At 41.9% G+C, this 16,333-nt stretch overlaps 1 protein-coding gene across 14 annotated transcripts in view; it reads left to right on the top strand.

The window, feature by feature from the left end:
• The first annotated feature begins 686 nt into the window (after nucleotides 1–686).
• CDK13 (cyclin dependent kinase 13) overlaps nucleotides 687–16,333 on the top strand; it is a 46,106-nt gene continuing 30,459 nt past the window's right edge. For 4 of the 14 annotated variants that reach the window (XM_075142972.1, XM_075142971.1, XM_075142963.1 and 1 more), the window contains exons 1-2: nucleotides 689–2,126; nucleotides 12,568–13,173. In XM_075142972.1, coding sequence (XP_074999073.1) covers nucleotides 898–2,126; nucleotides 12,568–13,173 — 1,835 coding nt within the window. In that variant the 5' untranslated portion in view covers nucleotides 689–897. Of the gene's footprint in view, nucleotides 2,127–12,567; nucleotides 13,174–16,333 lie in introns of all 14 variants that reach the window. The other 10 variants (XM_075142970.1, XM_075142973.1, XM_075142964.1 and 7 more) reach the window with 5 other exon arrangements.

Here is a 16,333-nt window from a genome sequence, read left to right as displayed (position 1 = left end):
ACCGCGAGAAGCGCGATCTCGCGAGAGCCTCCCGGGAAGGGGAAAGGGGGGGAGGGGTGAGATCTCGCGAGAGCAGGGCGGCCGTCCCGGCTCCGGGCATGCGGGTGAAGGCGGCAGCCCCGCGCGCGATTGGCGGGGCGCGGCCCCCCCCTCCGCCGCCGGCCCCGCGCATGCGCCGCGCGCCGCCGGGCCGTGTCCCCGGTGCGTGTGTATGCGTGTGTCACCCGCGCGCAGCGCGGAGGCCGTGCGAGCGCTGCCGGCTGCCGGCGACTCGGGACCGGGCACCTGGGACCCGCCGGGCAGGGTAAGCGGGCTCGGGGCCAGCGCAGGGCCGCGCGCCGCCTCGGACACCCCGCCCGGAGGCGGCCCGGCACGGCCTGACCCCGCCGCCCGGCCGGGGAGCGGGTGAGGGAGGAGGCGGCGGCCCCGCGGCCCGCGCCCGGCGTCCGCACCCCCGCGCAGCGCCGCCCGGCGCCGGACGAGGCCGCCGCGGCCCGGGATGGAGTGAGGAGGCCGCCGCCAGGAGACACTTCCGCGTTGCGGGAGGCCGCGCCGGGCCCGCGGGAGGCTCCCGCCGCTGCTCCGCCGCCGCCGCGCCGGCCAGCGCCCGCCCCTAGCCCCGGCGGCGGCCCCGACCCCGGCCCGAACGCGGGCGGCGCGACCCCCTATGTGGCGGCGCGGCCCCATGTGAGGCGGAGCGGCCGGGCGGGCTGCGAGGCGGGCCGGACCCCGGCAGCCGGCCGGGGAGCGAGGGAGCGAGAGAGGCCCCGGCGCCGGCCGGCTGGTGTCCCCGTGTGTCTGCGCGGCGCCGGGTCTCCATGGCGCCGGCAGCGCCCTGAGGGCGGCGGCGGCGGATTCCCTAGGCCGCGTCCTCGTCCTCGGCCGTGAGTGAGCTCGATGCCGAGCACCTCGGACGCGGCGGCCGGCGGGAGCGGGGGAAGCCGGGGCTGGGGGAGCGGCGGTGGCGGCGGCAGCAGCTCGGCGGTGGAGGCGGCGGCCGACAAGAAGCGGCTGCATCACCGGAGACGGAAGCGCTTCGCGGCCCAGCCGCAGCCCCCCCCCCCGCCGCCGGCCCCTCACCCGCTGCTCTTCCCGCTCCTGCAGCCGCCCCTCCTGCAGCCCCCGCTCCTGCAGCCGCCGCTGCCGCCGCAGTCCCTGCTCTTCCTGGCGGCCACCGGCGCCTCCTCCTGCTGCGGGGACGGGGGGGAGCGGAAGCGGCCGCGGGGCAAGCGGCGCTCGGGCTCCCGGCACAAGCGGCGGCGGGGCCGCGGGGGCGGCGGCGGCGGCGGCGGGACCCAGGAGGCGGAGAAGCGGCGCGGTAGCGGGGGGCTGAGCACGCTGGTGGAGGAGTACGACGACGTGAGCTCCCAGTCCGAAGGGCTGGTGGGCGGTGGCGCGGCCGGCGGCGGCGCGGGCAGCGGCGGGGGTAGCCCGGCCTCCTCCTCGGGCGGCGGCGGCGGCGGCGGGACCCAGCGCCAGAGGGGCGAGGCGGAGCGGAGCGGCCGGTCCCGCCGGGAGCACCGCGGCAGCAGCGGCCGCTCCAAGGAGCGGCACCGGGAGCACCGCCGGCGGGGGGAGGAGAAGGCGCAGCAGGAGGGGGCGTCGGCGGGCCGCGGGGGACCCGAGGCCTCCTCGTCCTCCTCCAAGTCCCGCAGCCGCCACAATCACACCGGGGGCCAGGACCGGGAGGGACTCAAGAGCAGCAGCGGCGGCGGCAGCGACGGCCGCAGGAAGGGCTCCCTCGCCTCGCCCGGCAGCGGCAGGAAAGAGCGGGAGAGCAAAGCGCACCGGAGCCGGACTAAAGCGGCAAAGGAGCCGCCGTCGGCTTACAAGGACCCGCCGAAGGCCTACCGAGACGACAAGCCCGAGCCCAAGGCCTACCGGCGGCAGCGGTCGTCCCCCAGCCCCGGCCGGGATGACAGCCCCCCGCTGCACCGCTCCTCGCAGAGCCAGCGGAGCCGCAAGTCGCTCAGCCCGGTGGGCGGCCGCTCGCCCCTCAGCCCCTACAGCCGCCGCCGCTCCCCCAGCTACAGCCGGCACAGCTCCTATGAGCGCGGCGGAGATGTGTCGCCCAGCCCCTACAGCAGTTGGCGCCGGTCGCGGAGCCCCTACAGCCCCGTTATCCGGTGAGTCCGGGCCCGGGGGGGAGGAGGGAGGGAAGGAGGGACGGGGCCGGGTCTCCGTGTGTGGAGGAGGGGAGTCACGGCTGGGGCTGGGCTGGAGGGCAGGCCGGAGAGACTTGCATCTAGCAACAAAAGCCCTCCCTCTTGCTGCCAGAAAGCTGGGGTGGGGGGAAGGGGAGAGGGACACATACAAAGATCTTCCTGTCCTGTCTCGGGGAGAAAGGGAGACGTGGGTGCCTGTAACGCTCCTGCCGCTAGTTTCTCTCCGTGGGAGACCACCTAGCTGGAAAAAGGTTTTTTGAATATTAAAGGGCATGAGAACATTTTCAGATGAGAGCGATTGAATGAAGATGCTTCTCAGAGGACAGGTTTTCTGAAGGACCAATTTTGATTTTTAAATATTTGCTTACGAAGTACGGAGATTCTCAGGTACATTTTTATGTATCCTGTTCCCCCGTATAAAAGGATGCATGTTAAATATATTTGTGTTTGGTTTAATTCCCGCTAATCTAAAGAGCAAACAAACTGACAGGCACTTTGTGTTACAAGTGTTTCTTGTTCCTTTTAGAGGTCTATAGAAAGACTTAGACTTTCTGTTTTGCTAGGAAAAGGAGCCAATGTCAAGTTTTGTTAAATTCTCTTTCGTGCTTTACACAACCTATGAAAATGTATGTAAGCTCTTTTCCCAGTAAGCTTATATACGTGTATATATTTGACGTGTGCTTACAAATAATTTTCTTACTGTTAGTGGGAGCTCAGAATGTAAAGGTCAGTGTTGCTATGACTTTTTGAATTTTATATGGAGAGGAAACGTGGGCTGTATCTCTCTGATCAGATACAAACAGTGTTGCAGAATTAAAGCTCTTTTAAATACTGAAACTTGCAGCAAAACTGCTGGGAAATTGAAGTATTTGCTTAGTATGTATTTATAACTGAAGATTTTTATTTCCCGTATTGGAATCTTATCGTTGCCTCATTGTTTATAGGCTTGCTTAAATTCACATCTGGACTTCAATTTAAAATGTATCAATTTAAAATGATTTGCCATTCCACTGGTGAGAATTTTGTTTACAAGGCGTTACCTGGTGGGTTGTCTGAGAACTGTTCTCTGATGTTTATAATGAGTGCTTTGCGTCAGTTACCATTTGGGGAGTCCCACTGTGTATCCAGTGAGGATGATGAAGCCATTCCTGTGTTTCACTGGCTGTTGGTAAGGTCTGCTGTCCTGGGTGTGCATCAAATGCAGTTTAAAGAGCGAAGTAACGCAACTGCGTCCTACTTTGTTCAGAGGGATAGAACAAAGGTGCCTTTGGAAGAAAATAGTGATTGTTTTAAGGTACGGTTGTATGGAATAATTTTGTAAACAGGAGGGTGTTTCAAGCAGGAAAACACTGAGAGTGCTTTGAAAAACAGCACGTCGTCATCGTCGTCGTTGTTCCGTGAGAGCCTGTTACAAGTGGTTAAGGATACTCTTTCAAGGTGATTTGAACAATAGAATAGCGGGAATATTATGTGCATAGTTTGACTTAAACACCGTAGGACTCAGATTGTTTTCTGTAGATGCTTCTATCCTGGAATAAGAAAGCTAATAATGATGAGCAAAATTATGTACGCTAGGTTTGCACTTAGGAACAGCTGTATTAGTCAGATTGACAGTCCAGTTAGTTTAGGATCCTGTCTTATGCACTGGCTGATAGAGCTGTAGTAGAAGGTACAGGAGATCTTGTATAGGGGACAGTTACAGAACAAAGTTTTGTAGAAGTGTTGTGTTTCTTTTTTTTCTGTTGGTAGTGGGCCTGTGATTTGAAGCATGAGCGTTTAAATCTCCTGATTTTTGTATTGTCTCTGTGGTAAGTGTATAAATATTCCTTGAGCTGCAGATCTGTTTCCAGGAGTTAGCTTTGAGACTTCACACCTTCCTTCCTCCAGTTAAACTGTAATTTGCATCCCGTCTTTAACTGCATACAGATAAATTACTTTGTTAACAAATGCAGATTGTCAGGTTTACTGGAGAGGGATTGGAATGGCCTACAGAAAAGAAGAGGTTGCTATATGTAGAAAGCAAGGTGGGTCTGTCCTAATGTGGCATTCATTGTGAAAATGTCATTTTCACAGAAAACAAAAGAAACCAAAAGTGTGAAGATAAGCTCAGTTGTTCATAATGTTTGCCTGGTGTGGAGAAATGCAAGCTAGTGTTTATTTGCTCCCATACAGCTATTACACATCATGTGTATTGTGGTGGTGATGGGGAAATAAAGATGGAAGATATTTATATGGTTCTTTTAGCCATTCATGTATCATAATTGCTTTTTTTGCTTGACTCTGTGGTACTGCACCCAAAACGCTGAAAATTTTTTGCTGTGCTGTTTAGATAATGGTATAGTGGCCTTAGACTTGATAGAATATGACGGTTTCATGAAGGCAACAGCTTTTTACAGCACCTGTTGTCTTCATCTGGATGACTTAAAGATTTAATTCTGGGCTCGTATCCAGCTATAATGGTGTCAAGACAGTAAGAACTTTGTATGTGACTGAGCATTCCAGGCTGCAAGACTTTTTGCTCTTTTCGTTCTATATCTCATATATGCGTCTTCCATAATGTTATATAAATTATCTAGTTATTTTGGTATGTAGAAAATGAGAATGAAGTGGTTCTAGCACGCTTGGGAAGTTGTGTGTCTGGAGTGCTGATTTTTTCACCGAGGTCTCTGAGCTGCTTAGAGAGAAACTTGTGGTAAACAGTTGAAGAGAAACAAGTGAAGATGGCTTCACTCATTTGAATCTCTGGTTTTCTCAAGCTGCAGCAACAGTGCAGTTGCTGTGAGTTAAGAGTTTTGAATTGCAGTAGTGACTCTGTGATGTTGCCTGGAGGTGGGTTCTGAAGAGAAGCAAAGACTCTAGATATGTGTTCCACGCTTGGAAAATTCGCTTTGAATGGTAGACTAATTGCCTTTTCCATTATAATAGCAGTAAACGCCAGGGTTTTGGGCAAACTGTTTGAGCTGTTTCCACTTGTTGGACAAAACTTCTTTACTTGCTGCTGGTGGATTTGTATTACTGTATTTTCTTGTGGATAGTAACACAGCTGTTCTGAAGTAACACATGCATATTTTCAAAATGGAAATTCTTCCATAATACCAAAAGTATGAGGTATTTATTTCTCTACTGATAAGCTGACTATATTTTTAAAAAAATACACAAGAAAAAGGAGGAGGAATTAAAAAAAAAAAAGACCAAAACCCCATAGTTGACAAAATAAGCAGACATAGTCTCTCTGTGGAAACTAGTTTAGGGTGAAATTGTAGGAAGAGAAGAATTATTTTTCACAACTTCAGTCAGGTCGTATGCTATGTGATCACACATTTAATTCAGTTAGCTGTATAGATGAGTAATTGCATTTTTCCAAATTTGGATACACCTACCCATCTGCCTAGATAAAAGTAAGTGGGTGCGGCACTACTAGCATAGTACTACTGTGTGTATGGATGTTGCTTGTAAGAAAAATAGAAGATTTCGTTTCTTACTGGTACTGTAGACCCATCTCATTCTCTAGCTGTAGCTAGTCTGTGGTAGTGAGGCTCTGCAAAGTATGGATCATTTATGTGCAAAACCAAAACAAGCATAGAGAAAATGGTAAAATACATATTCAGCTAGTAAATGCCTACTTCATGGAGAAGACATGGTTTCATACGCTGATACAAGAATAACTCCAAATCCAGTAATTCTGCTGCTTTTGGACTTAAAGGAGTAGGAGAGATTTTCAGCCATTTTTTCCCCTTGTTTGGTGAAAATAGATTTTTTACATGAAGCTCTCTAATCTTGTTTAGTAGAACTGTATTTTGCAGAATTTAAAATGTGAAACTGTAGGTTTTCACTGTTTGGAATAGCTAATTTTTCCAGTGCATATTGAGGCTCCCACTCTAGTACATATTCTAAATTTATTAAGATTTGTTTTGTTACTTGGCAGTGGACTTTGTCTTTTGCCCAATCATGTTGATGTGTCTTTCCTTTTCCTCATTGCGCTGCTTCTTTCCTTGTTGTGGGAAGGGACTTCATTTGAAAAAATTGTCTGTGTTTAGAACATGGCATTTGAATTGACTTGACTTTTTGCTGGTTGATTTCTTTGTAGGCAGAGTTCTCATCTGAGAACATAGGGTTATAAAGCAGATTTAAGAAACAAATAAAATTCATGTTCAGAATTTTTCAGTATTCCTATGCTGTGTGTATTGGAGAGCCTTTTAAAGATTTAGGGTTTGAATCAGTAAGGCAAGTTATGTAGTCTTCATGCACAAAGCAGCTGAGGAGGTGGTTGGTTGCAGAGCTGCTTAGAATATAACCTTGAACGAGGGGCTAGAGGAAACAAAATTAATTAATAAGGTATCAAGTGAGAGAGCACTATTACTGTTAGGGCTTAAAGAAATGAATTAATACGTTTGCCTGCTAGTGCAACATGGAAAAGCTGTACTATGAGCTAGAATGTTTTGTCAGGGTGGTTTATGGTACTGAGCGATTATAAATGTCTTGGAAGATCTGCGGTGAAGCCAATTGATTAAATTTAGGACTCCCTTTTCAAATAGACTATGACCTTACCATGCAGGGGGAGATGGCAGTGCTTAGTCAGTAGTGCAGCATGCACTGCTAGTTAATGAAAGAGCTGGGCTACAGCAGGTGTTTTAACCCCCTTCGGTCTGTTCAGTTTCTTGTTTTTTCGCTCTTATTCTCATGAATCCCTTTGTGTTATGTCTTGTCAAAAAGTTACTGACAAAATTAGTTCCCTTGTTCAACTCTGTAGACCCTGATACATTCCGAGTATAATATTGCTTGCACTTGGGTAACAGACGTAGCTGGGTACTAGCATGTTGGATTTAGCTTGCTCTTAAAGAGGTTAAGAAGAAAAGAGGTTTTCAAGTTTACAAGTGTACAAAGATAACACATGACTGTTCTGATTTGTCAATAAAATGTAATGCTTTTTTGTATTAAAATAAAGGGGGATGGAATGGGAAAGAAAGAAAAGTAGCATGGTGAGAAAAAACATGTGAGCTGAGTGAGACCTGTTTCCTGCAAATCTGACATGTGTAACTGTTATTTTTCTTTCTTCTGTGCTTTCAAATATCAACATAGTAAAATATAGCACTTTAAGTTTTAAGTTACTACTTGGAATTCTTTCGTTCTATGCTTGAGATTGTAAGTGATATTACATGAATAGACTTTTTTTGTGAAATTCATTAATAAATCTACTGTTTGATAATTGGTAAGTTAACCAGTGAAGTGCAATAGAATGTTGCCTTTCGAGGAGGAAGAACATTGTAACAGTTTTGAAACTTGTAACTAATAACACTTTGGTATCTTAAGTAGGTTTTTATACAGTGAATAAATACATGGTATTCGTTAAGCAGAGAAGAAACAAATGCTGATTTGTTTTATGAAAGCTAGGGTGCGAGGCAAAAAATATTAAAAAGAAAAAACTCTGATACCTAAACCAACATTTTAAAAAATTATTATTTCTTAGAGGGGGGTAAAATAAAACATTCTTTTTGTTTTTCTGAAAAATGGAGGAAAGCAGTGCTGAGTTTTGGTTTCGTGGTGACTTCCTTACTAGTGCTTTCTTCCTCTATCAGTTTCTTTAAATCTGCCTCTTCTAATACATGTTTTGTAGATAATGTCTTGAACTATTTTTTCTGATTTTATTTTATAGCTGCACATAATATTATGTAATCACTTCAATTTCCCTTTGCAGCTAATTTAGTTGTGCTCCTAGTCTCCTTTGTTGCTGTCTCTGGGGAAGAAAAAAAGCAGCTTTATGTAAAGAACTTCTTAGTTCTAATGCAGGCTAGTCCTACTGATACTTACAGGTTTTGGGCAAATCAGTTTTCTTCCCCTCCATATATAAAAACATATTGAAATATGTATATGGTTCAGAAGTGATTTTGTGAATGTCATGAAATCTGGCAGTTATCCTCTCTGTAGAGATATAGACCTGTGTGAAGTGTATTCAAGATGTTTGCAGAAGACTATTAATGACTAAGCGTGGCAAAGGTACTTGTAAATGAGGCAGAACTTATGGGTGCAAATAGGAAGAAGCATCGGAAGAAACTTACCTGAAACAGGGGCTTCTTAGTAGTCTCTCCCCATGTGTGTTACCAGCAGATGCTGGTGCTTTTGGTTTGGGAGGTTTGGATGTGGCCCTTAGGTTTAGTACGCTTTCTGATCTCTCTAGGAATGGGGAAAAAAAGTTTGGATTGTTTTGTTGGATTTGTTTGTCATTTGCAACACAGTTCTGTGCAGTAGTAGCCACTGTTCTTTTGTTCCTGTTTATTGTGCTAAAAATAAATTCCCAATTAAAGATTAAATAGTTAGTGGCAAATGAATGTCAGATAAGGCATTTTATGTATGTGTGTACACATGCACACACACGCATTTAATAGAAATCTGTTGGAAGATTTAGAGAGTATTGTATATTTCAGATATCTCTCCTGGTGTTTTTTCCAGGTCCCAGTAAAATGTTTGTGTCCTGTTAAATGGCAGACACTGGCTATTGTGTGAGCCCATTTCTGTGCTGCTGTGACTTCATCTTTTATGTCAAGTGAGCGTTAGCTCTGAACAGAGCGAATTGGCTGGTTTTATTATGTATAAGGCAATATTTCTCCATTCTCCGAGTTCTGTATACACTTCTGAGGGAAAGCTTGTAAATGTCCATAGTTTTGGTTTTGTGCCACTTCTGTAGATGGAAACTTGTACATAAGTTTTGTCTAGTCTGGAACGTTCTCTTAGGACTTTTGAACTAATGCTGATGAAAGAAAGTGATAGTTGAATATTTGAAAAGATCATTAAGCTTATGAAAACACCAGATTTTATCATTGTAGCTGGGATAACTAGCACTTTGACAAAGCTGCCTTTTACTTAAGGTTCATCATTTGTCTGTTTAGTTGAAAGTGTTAATGTTTTTGCTGTAACTCTCTTAGGTCTAGCCCAGTGGACAAGGTACAGCAAGGGATTCTTGCAAAAGTCTTTGGGATGCCAAAGAAGTTCTAGTTTATTATTAACTAGACATGCACTATGTAATGCAACATAATTTTTTTTCTGATATAAAATTAAATAATGAAAAACTTTTGGAAAAATTAAACCACTGCAGAGATTATACTTGGTCAACATAACTTGGTTTCATAACTAGGCTACTGTCATTTTGATCTCCTGTTAAGGGCTGTAGTATGTACTGGAACTGAAACTTAAATATTTGTGTGCATGTGTATTTGCTGTCTCCCACATGGATGCAATTCTAACATGAGAAAGTTATGCTATTGTCATTTGGGATGTGAAACCTGGGGTGGAGAATGGTAGTTTTTTGCTGAGCTTGCATAAATCCATGTTCACATCCCAGACTTTCTTGACTAAAGTTGGTAAAATACGTACATCAAACTGCTGTCAATGCTTGGCTTCCTTACATGTTTGTTTTTCAAGAAGGTATAAAGATTTAGGTTATTTTTGCTCCAGCTTTTCAAAACTGCCTCTTTCCCCACCAAGTTATGGTAGCTGATCAGATGAGCATTTGTAGTCACTAATTTGAACAGATTTTCTCATTTCATCCTTAGTAGTGATTTAAATGAACCTGTTCTGTTTTGAACCAAAGTGGAACAGAAACAGACTTACGATCAGGCATGGTGTCTCAGCAACTGTAGTGTTTTAAGCTGCTACTGCTCTTTTCTAGTGCATGTGGAATAACGTCCATATTTCTTTTTGTGACATAGATTACTTTATATTAGGCACCTTTCAAAAAAAAAAAAACCCCACAGAAATTGTACTTATGAAAGAAATATAATTGATTTTGAGACCTTCAGGGCATGTTTTAAGTTTTATAATACAGGTAAGGCAGGTTGCAGTGAGGTCCTTGGGATGGAGGCTGTATTCTGCAGGTAACTGGAGCGAGTGTCAGTTTAAAATAGCTGATCTAGGAACAAGACATGCAAGCGAATGTTTTCCATACAGGTCAGTGATATCCTCGCAAATGATGCGTCATTTGTAGAAGTCAGTTTAGGACTAATGGGGCTCGTTAGCTTGTGCTTGATGCTGGAGAAATATAATTATACTGATTCTACAGCCGGTGCAGATCTGTAGCAGTATACCTCTGCTTGAGATAATAATTCCTCTCAGAAAGTGAGATAACTGTGAGGAGAGCTCTGGCCTAGAATTTGAAGTATTGTCTGGATAGTCTCAGCCCTCTTTTTTATTCTTATTACCCCATCATAACTCTATATTATGGAACTTTGTACTTTTTTACTTTTACTCCAGTTTGGCCAAGCCTCTGAAAATTTTCTATGGGATTTAGTTTCCATTACTTAGATTACTTTCCAAAGTGAGAAAAATAATTTCAGCAACATGTTTCATAATGGAGCAGAAGCAAGTTTTCAAGGGAATTTTTCTGACCAATATTATGTTTTTATTTGGTTTTTAATAGACATTAATATCTCTTTACCAAAGTGAACCAAAACCTTAGATTGTGGTTGAAAATTCAGAGGACAGAATTGTGCAGCTTTTTTTAATTAAAGTGTAAAAAACATTATTATTATTATTATTATTATTATTATTACTACTACTACTACTACTATTATTATTATCTGTCTTTGTTTTTCTGCCATGCCAGAAAATTCTATAAAACCTGTTTCCTGGCATAGACTTGAATTGTGTTAGTTTCCAAGGCTTGTCCTCATGTGGGGTTTGAGTGTGGGGATTTTTTTTGCTTTGAAGGGTCTCTAGCCATTTGGATCAATTTCAGTTTTACCTATAGAATTTTGAAGCTTGTGCTATAGTGTACAGTGTGTGTACCTACACATTATTTTGAAACACTCCTATGTAATCTTGACTTATTTCAATGAATTTTTATGTTGCTTTAGAAAGAAGACATTTTATAATGCAGGAAAACAGCGTAAATTTGGAAATCGGTCAATATTGCACACAAATTAGAAACATTATTGTACTATATTAAATATTTGTTCAGTTGAAGCATTGAAATGTAATTTCGTTTGTTGATAATTAAAACTGAATTAATTTAATTGTTACTAAAGTTAAATTTGACATAGGGGTGGATAGTGCTGACCATAATGATTCTAGTTGGCTTTTTTTTTTCTTTTTTTCTTTAAAGTTTTGGCAGCCTCCATGTACTGGTGCTATCTTTTGAACTCTGACGTTCTTGTATCTTCAAGAAGTCTTATTTTTGCTATTGCTTGATACATTTTCTTTGTTGAGCTGATGAATACATTTTTTAAACCTGATTACACTTTTTCTTCCCCTTCAAGTGATATACTCAAGAAACAGATTTCCATCAAACTTTAATCAAGAGAATACTTGTAAATCTGGTGAATACCCTTGCTATTCTTAGTATGGTAAAATGGTTTAAAATTACCACATTTAATTTCATTTATTTCATAATGTTTCTGTGTGGTAGCAGTGGATTAGGCTACTTTACTTGTTTTCATGCCCTTTACCTCAATTTTTTCCCTTTTGTTTTTTAATGAAGAACTGAATCAAAACTACTAGGCAAATTAGGATAACCCTTAGAAAAATTGAATGAAAAATAATTCATATTAAATGGTATTTTTGCACAGTAGAAGTTTGCTTTTCTAACTGTTAAGATTTCGCCCCCACGCCTCATTCTAGGTTGTTTTCCTGCTATTAATTTGATAGATGGCTTAAGTTTGGGTTTTTTTCCTTCCTACTAGTCTCTTTATTCTGATGCAGGCATAGCATAGGTCTACTTGTGGATTGTGTTTGCTTATCAGTAGATATAAGTAGTATTGAGTACTTTTGGGTTTTTTGGGAAAAAGTATACAGTTACATTTTGAAAAAGGAAAGCTAAGGTTTATTGCTGTCTTTCAGTTGGTTACATTGCAGCCTTTAGTATTCAATATTTTTTTTTAACTAATGACAATTGCGAAAGTGAAACTTAAGAAGTTGCTGATTACTGCTTCAGTGTTGTGTTCAGATTTTTCTTGTCATGTTGTAACATTAAGTTCATTTTATTGAATTCTGGTTATGTAGCCAGCTGAATTTTTCTCAAATACTGCATATACTAAAGGTGTTTGCACAAGTTGCATAGGATCAGGTTTTCTTTAAAGGAGAAAAATATCTCTGATAAGTAGTGAGGAAAAAGGAACATGTCTGTCTCACAGGTATACTTGTATTTTGCAGTTCTTTAATGGGAGAAACTACATCTAAGAAAGCTTTAACATTTTCTAACAACCTGTTTAGGTGTAGAATCCTGATTTATTCACTCTGTAGATTTTTTTTTTTTTTTAATGTACGATTTTTCCTATTTCATAGACTTTTGTTTTTTCTATAAGCATGGTGATAATGGTTGGTTTAAAAAAAAGTATTTGTCAAAAAAGCAGATACACTCAGAAAGCAGCTAAACTAAATTTTAACTGGGTAAATCTTTACTTTTTTGAAACAGGAGATCAGCAAAATCTCGAAGCAGAAGTCCATATTCATCAAGGCACTCGAGGTCTCGTAGCAGACACAGGTTGTCTAGATCCAGAAGTCGTCATTCAAGTATTTCTCCTAGTACATTGACTCTGAAGAGTAGCCTGGCTGCTGAGCTGAACAAAAACAAAAAAGCAAGAGCTGCTGAGGCAGCCAAAGCCAGTGCAAAAGCTTCCAATACTTCAACACCAACTAAGGGGAACACTGACACTGCTGTAAGTGTGCCTCAAGTGAACAATGTAAAGGACCTGAAGAAAATAAAAACTGAGCATACACCTTCTCCAACAAGCAGTGCAAATTTGAAAAATGACAAGGCAAAAGCAAAGGTCTCACTTCCTGAAACAAAAGGGGAAAATAATCTAATTGCAGACAAAATTACTAAACAGAAACCTACAGCAGCAAAAGAGAATAAATTAACTGTTGTAAAACAGCCACCAGTCACTGTAAAAGAGAAAAGCAAACCGAGTACACCAAGTGTAGTAACCAAGGAGAAGGACCGAATTGTTGCACTACCAACCTCCACACTGCCACCCTTGCCTTTGCCTCCCACGCTGCCTGAAGATAAAGAAACTGATAGGTTAGTTGTGACATGGATTTGATTTTGGGGGTTGTCTGTTCCTTTTTATTATTGTTGTTGTTGTTGTTTTATTGATTTTTTTTAATTGTTATTATTATCGTTTCCTTTGGAAAACAAATATAATCTTATTTGCTAGATCAGGCTGATGCATTAGGTAGTTTGTTCTTGCTCTTCAGTTGTTTAACATGGCGATTATTAACGAACTGAAGGAATTTGATCTTAAAATAAAAATAATTTTTAAAAAGATAAGAATTTAGTCTAGGAGGAATCTTTCAATAAAAGGTACACTAAAGAGGTGATTTAAAATTGCTGGTATGTAATAGCTTTGGGACTAATGCAAGGATGCATTCAAGGATTCCAGATTTCAAGTTTGGTATGAACATGTACATACTTCTGGGGAAAAGTCAGTAGCAATATATGAAAATTCTTAAATTAGCTGGGATTTGAGGTAAAGATTCTCCTCCTTTTGGAAGGCAATTGTTTTTATAGCTGTGCGTTATTTTAGTATAATTTATCTCAGAGATCAGTATTATTTTGAGTATGTATAATGGAAGTGAGGTTCATGTCTTGTTATTTGTGTTAACTTTTGAAGCATAAAAATTGGTCTGTAGTGAAGAAATTCATGTCTGTATTCCAAGTCTCGTCTGAGTTTAGACTACATTAAGTCTCTTGATAGCCGTAACAGAGAGTATGTGCTGTTATTTGTATTGGAGAATCATGCTGTTGAGCGGTAATTTACTAGCTTCCTTTTGGTCTTGGTGATGAAGCTGAGTTACTTTTGTTTTTACTCATGGTGTTACATGCCTCTCACATATATATGAGAAATCAACTTCTCACAAGTAAAACAAAGTTTCTTAGCGTTGAAATAATAACTAATTCAAGTGTAATATATCTTTGTAAAAAATCAAACTGTAAAAGAAAAATTGAACACCTTATGAAGTATTTTTATTTATATTCCATATCTGTGAAACTAGCCAGTCTTCTCTCGTTCTTTGAGAAGTGCATAGGACTTTGATTAGTAAAAGTAGTTATAATTAGAGGTGTAAATGTTTCTGGTTTGTTTGCTAGTAATTTAATGCTGTGTTAAACATTGGGATGCACAGGAGGCCTTAGCAAATAAATACAATCTAATAAGGTATTAGACAGGTGATTTTGGTTTTTAGTGGTAAAAGAGAAATCTTGCTTCTTGCCCTTCAGCACTCTAGCAAATATCATTCCAGTTGTTCAGAATCACATCTGTGTGGTGAATGTACGGTTGCATTTAAATTTATGACAAAGCTATCTTCTCTAGGTAAACAGGATTTCTGACACTGTTATTTGAGAGCAAGATTTATTGTTTTAACTAAAAACCAAGCTGCCTAGTTTAACTAAATATATGGCTGGCTTTGCAGTGTTAATTGCGATAATATGAAATGAGATTTCATCTTGAAGCTGGCTAATAGTTTCTCATTATTAGTATTTGTTAATGTAATAGCTGTTTTAAGTATAGTTAAACTGCACAGAGGAGTTAAACTACAATTAAACGGCTCTATCAGCACTCGGCTCATTCTCCTTTCAAAAAAAACACAGCCTAATGCTTGCAAACAACTGCATTAGAAAGATTGACAAGTAATAGAATGTCATTTATGCTTTGTCGATAGCATGTTACAAACTTCAGATCAGAATGTTTGTGCTTACGAGTCATGATAAAGCTTAAGTCATGAAAGAAAAATTATCAATGTTTTTTAAGGGGGGAGGAGGGCAAAGATATTTACCTTGGGCTCAGAGTTACTGTGCAGAAATTGTGCCAACAAAGAAAGCTTGATGCTATGCAGAACTGGCTAGTTCCTAATGCTGTGTCAGTTGTGAAGTTCAGTAAGAATCTGATAAACCCACAAATAAACTACGTAAAGGAATAGCAGTATTGCAAAACCACTGTGTAGGTTAGCTGAGAGGGAAAACTGTTCTGGGTGGTCAGTGACATGTGATTTAACAGACGTGAAAAAAAAGGCCACTCTTGGCTGCCTTTTTTCATGTATTATGCCTGTTTTCATGTATCACTTTTAAAATCAGAACATCTCATACATTGTACTTTCACTAATATTGAAAGTTTGGGGGCAAAATTGCGAGAGAATTACAAATGTATGAACTTCAAAATTGAGAATTTTTCTTTACCATGATAATTACATGTGCTGTCCAAAGGTGGTTTATTCTTAATAGCATGGTAACCATTATGTTTGTGATGAGGGCAATATATGCTTCCTTGAAGTGCCTCTTTAAATTCAGGCAGTGGCAGCTTGAGAAGAGGTAGAAGACATTCAAGTGTTCTGTTTTCATGGGGAAGCATAGGCATACGCAAAACACTGGAATGCTTTATTTAATTATGTAAAGATTGCTAATTGCAATTAATGTAAGAAAGAAAATATGCATTCTCCGTGATGGAAGATAGCAAGATCTTTCCATTTAAAGAAGTTCCTGCTTTATCTATGAAACTAAGTAGGTAAGAAGTTGCAGAAAAACCTCCTGAAAAGGTTCCCAGAGAAGGATGCTGACAGTAGAATAATGCGATTTGGCAAATGCAACGATCTTGGAAAAAGGCCCCTCAAAGCATGACAGAAAGTTTTCTTGATGCAATGACAAAGTTTGAAATTTAAAGAGGGAATACTATATGAGAGTCCTGTGGAGGAGAAACAGTTATGTAATTACATAAAGCTTAGAGACGGTCGTGGCTTTTAAAATTGCTGGATATGCAGTAGCTGCACAAATCTAGCTGAAATCAAGGAAGTTCTGGTAAAATGGAACCATGTGTTTAAAAAAAAAAATCCTGGACATTAGGAGAAATTTCTTTACTGAAAGAGTGGTCAGGCCTTGGAACAGGCTGCCCAGGGAAGTGGCTGAGTCACCATCCCTGGAAGTATTTAGAAGATGTGTAGATGAGGCGCTTAGGGACATGGTGTAGTGGGTATGGTGTGTTGGGTTGATGGTTGGACTCAATGATCTTAGAGGTCTTTTCCAACCTTAATGATTCTATGATTCTATGATTCTATCTCTAGAATTATTGTGTATAGTAATTGTTAAAGGAATACATTGCTGTACGTGTTTTGGGGGGATTTTTCTCAAGACAGAGATTGACTGTCAGTATCTGTTACTTAATTATGGCTGATGATTAAAAAATGGTCAG

Source organism: Calonectris borealis, chromosome 2, assembly GCF_964195595.1.
Source record: "Calonectris borealis chromosome 2, bCalBor7.hap1.2, whole genome shotgun sequence".
Lineage (NCBI taxonomy): Eukaryota > Metazoa > Chordata > Aves > Procellariiformes > Procellariidae > Calonectris > Calonectris borealis.
The sequence above is the reverse complement of the archived record's forward strand: the minus strand, read 5'-3'. Positions and strand labels throughout refer to the sequence as shown.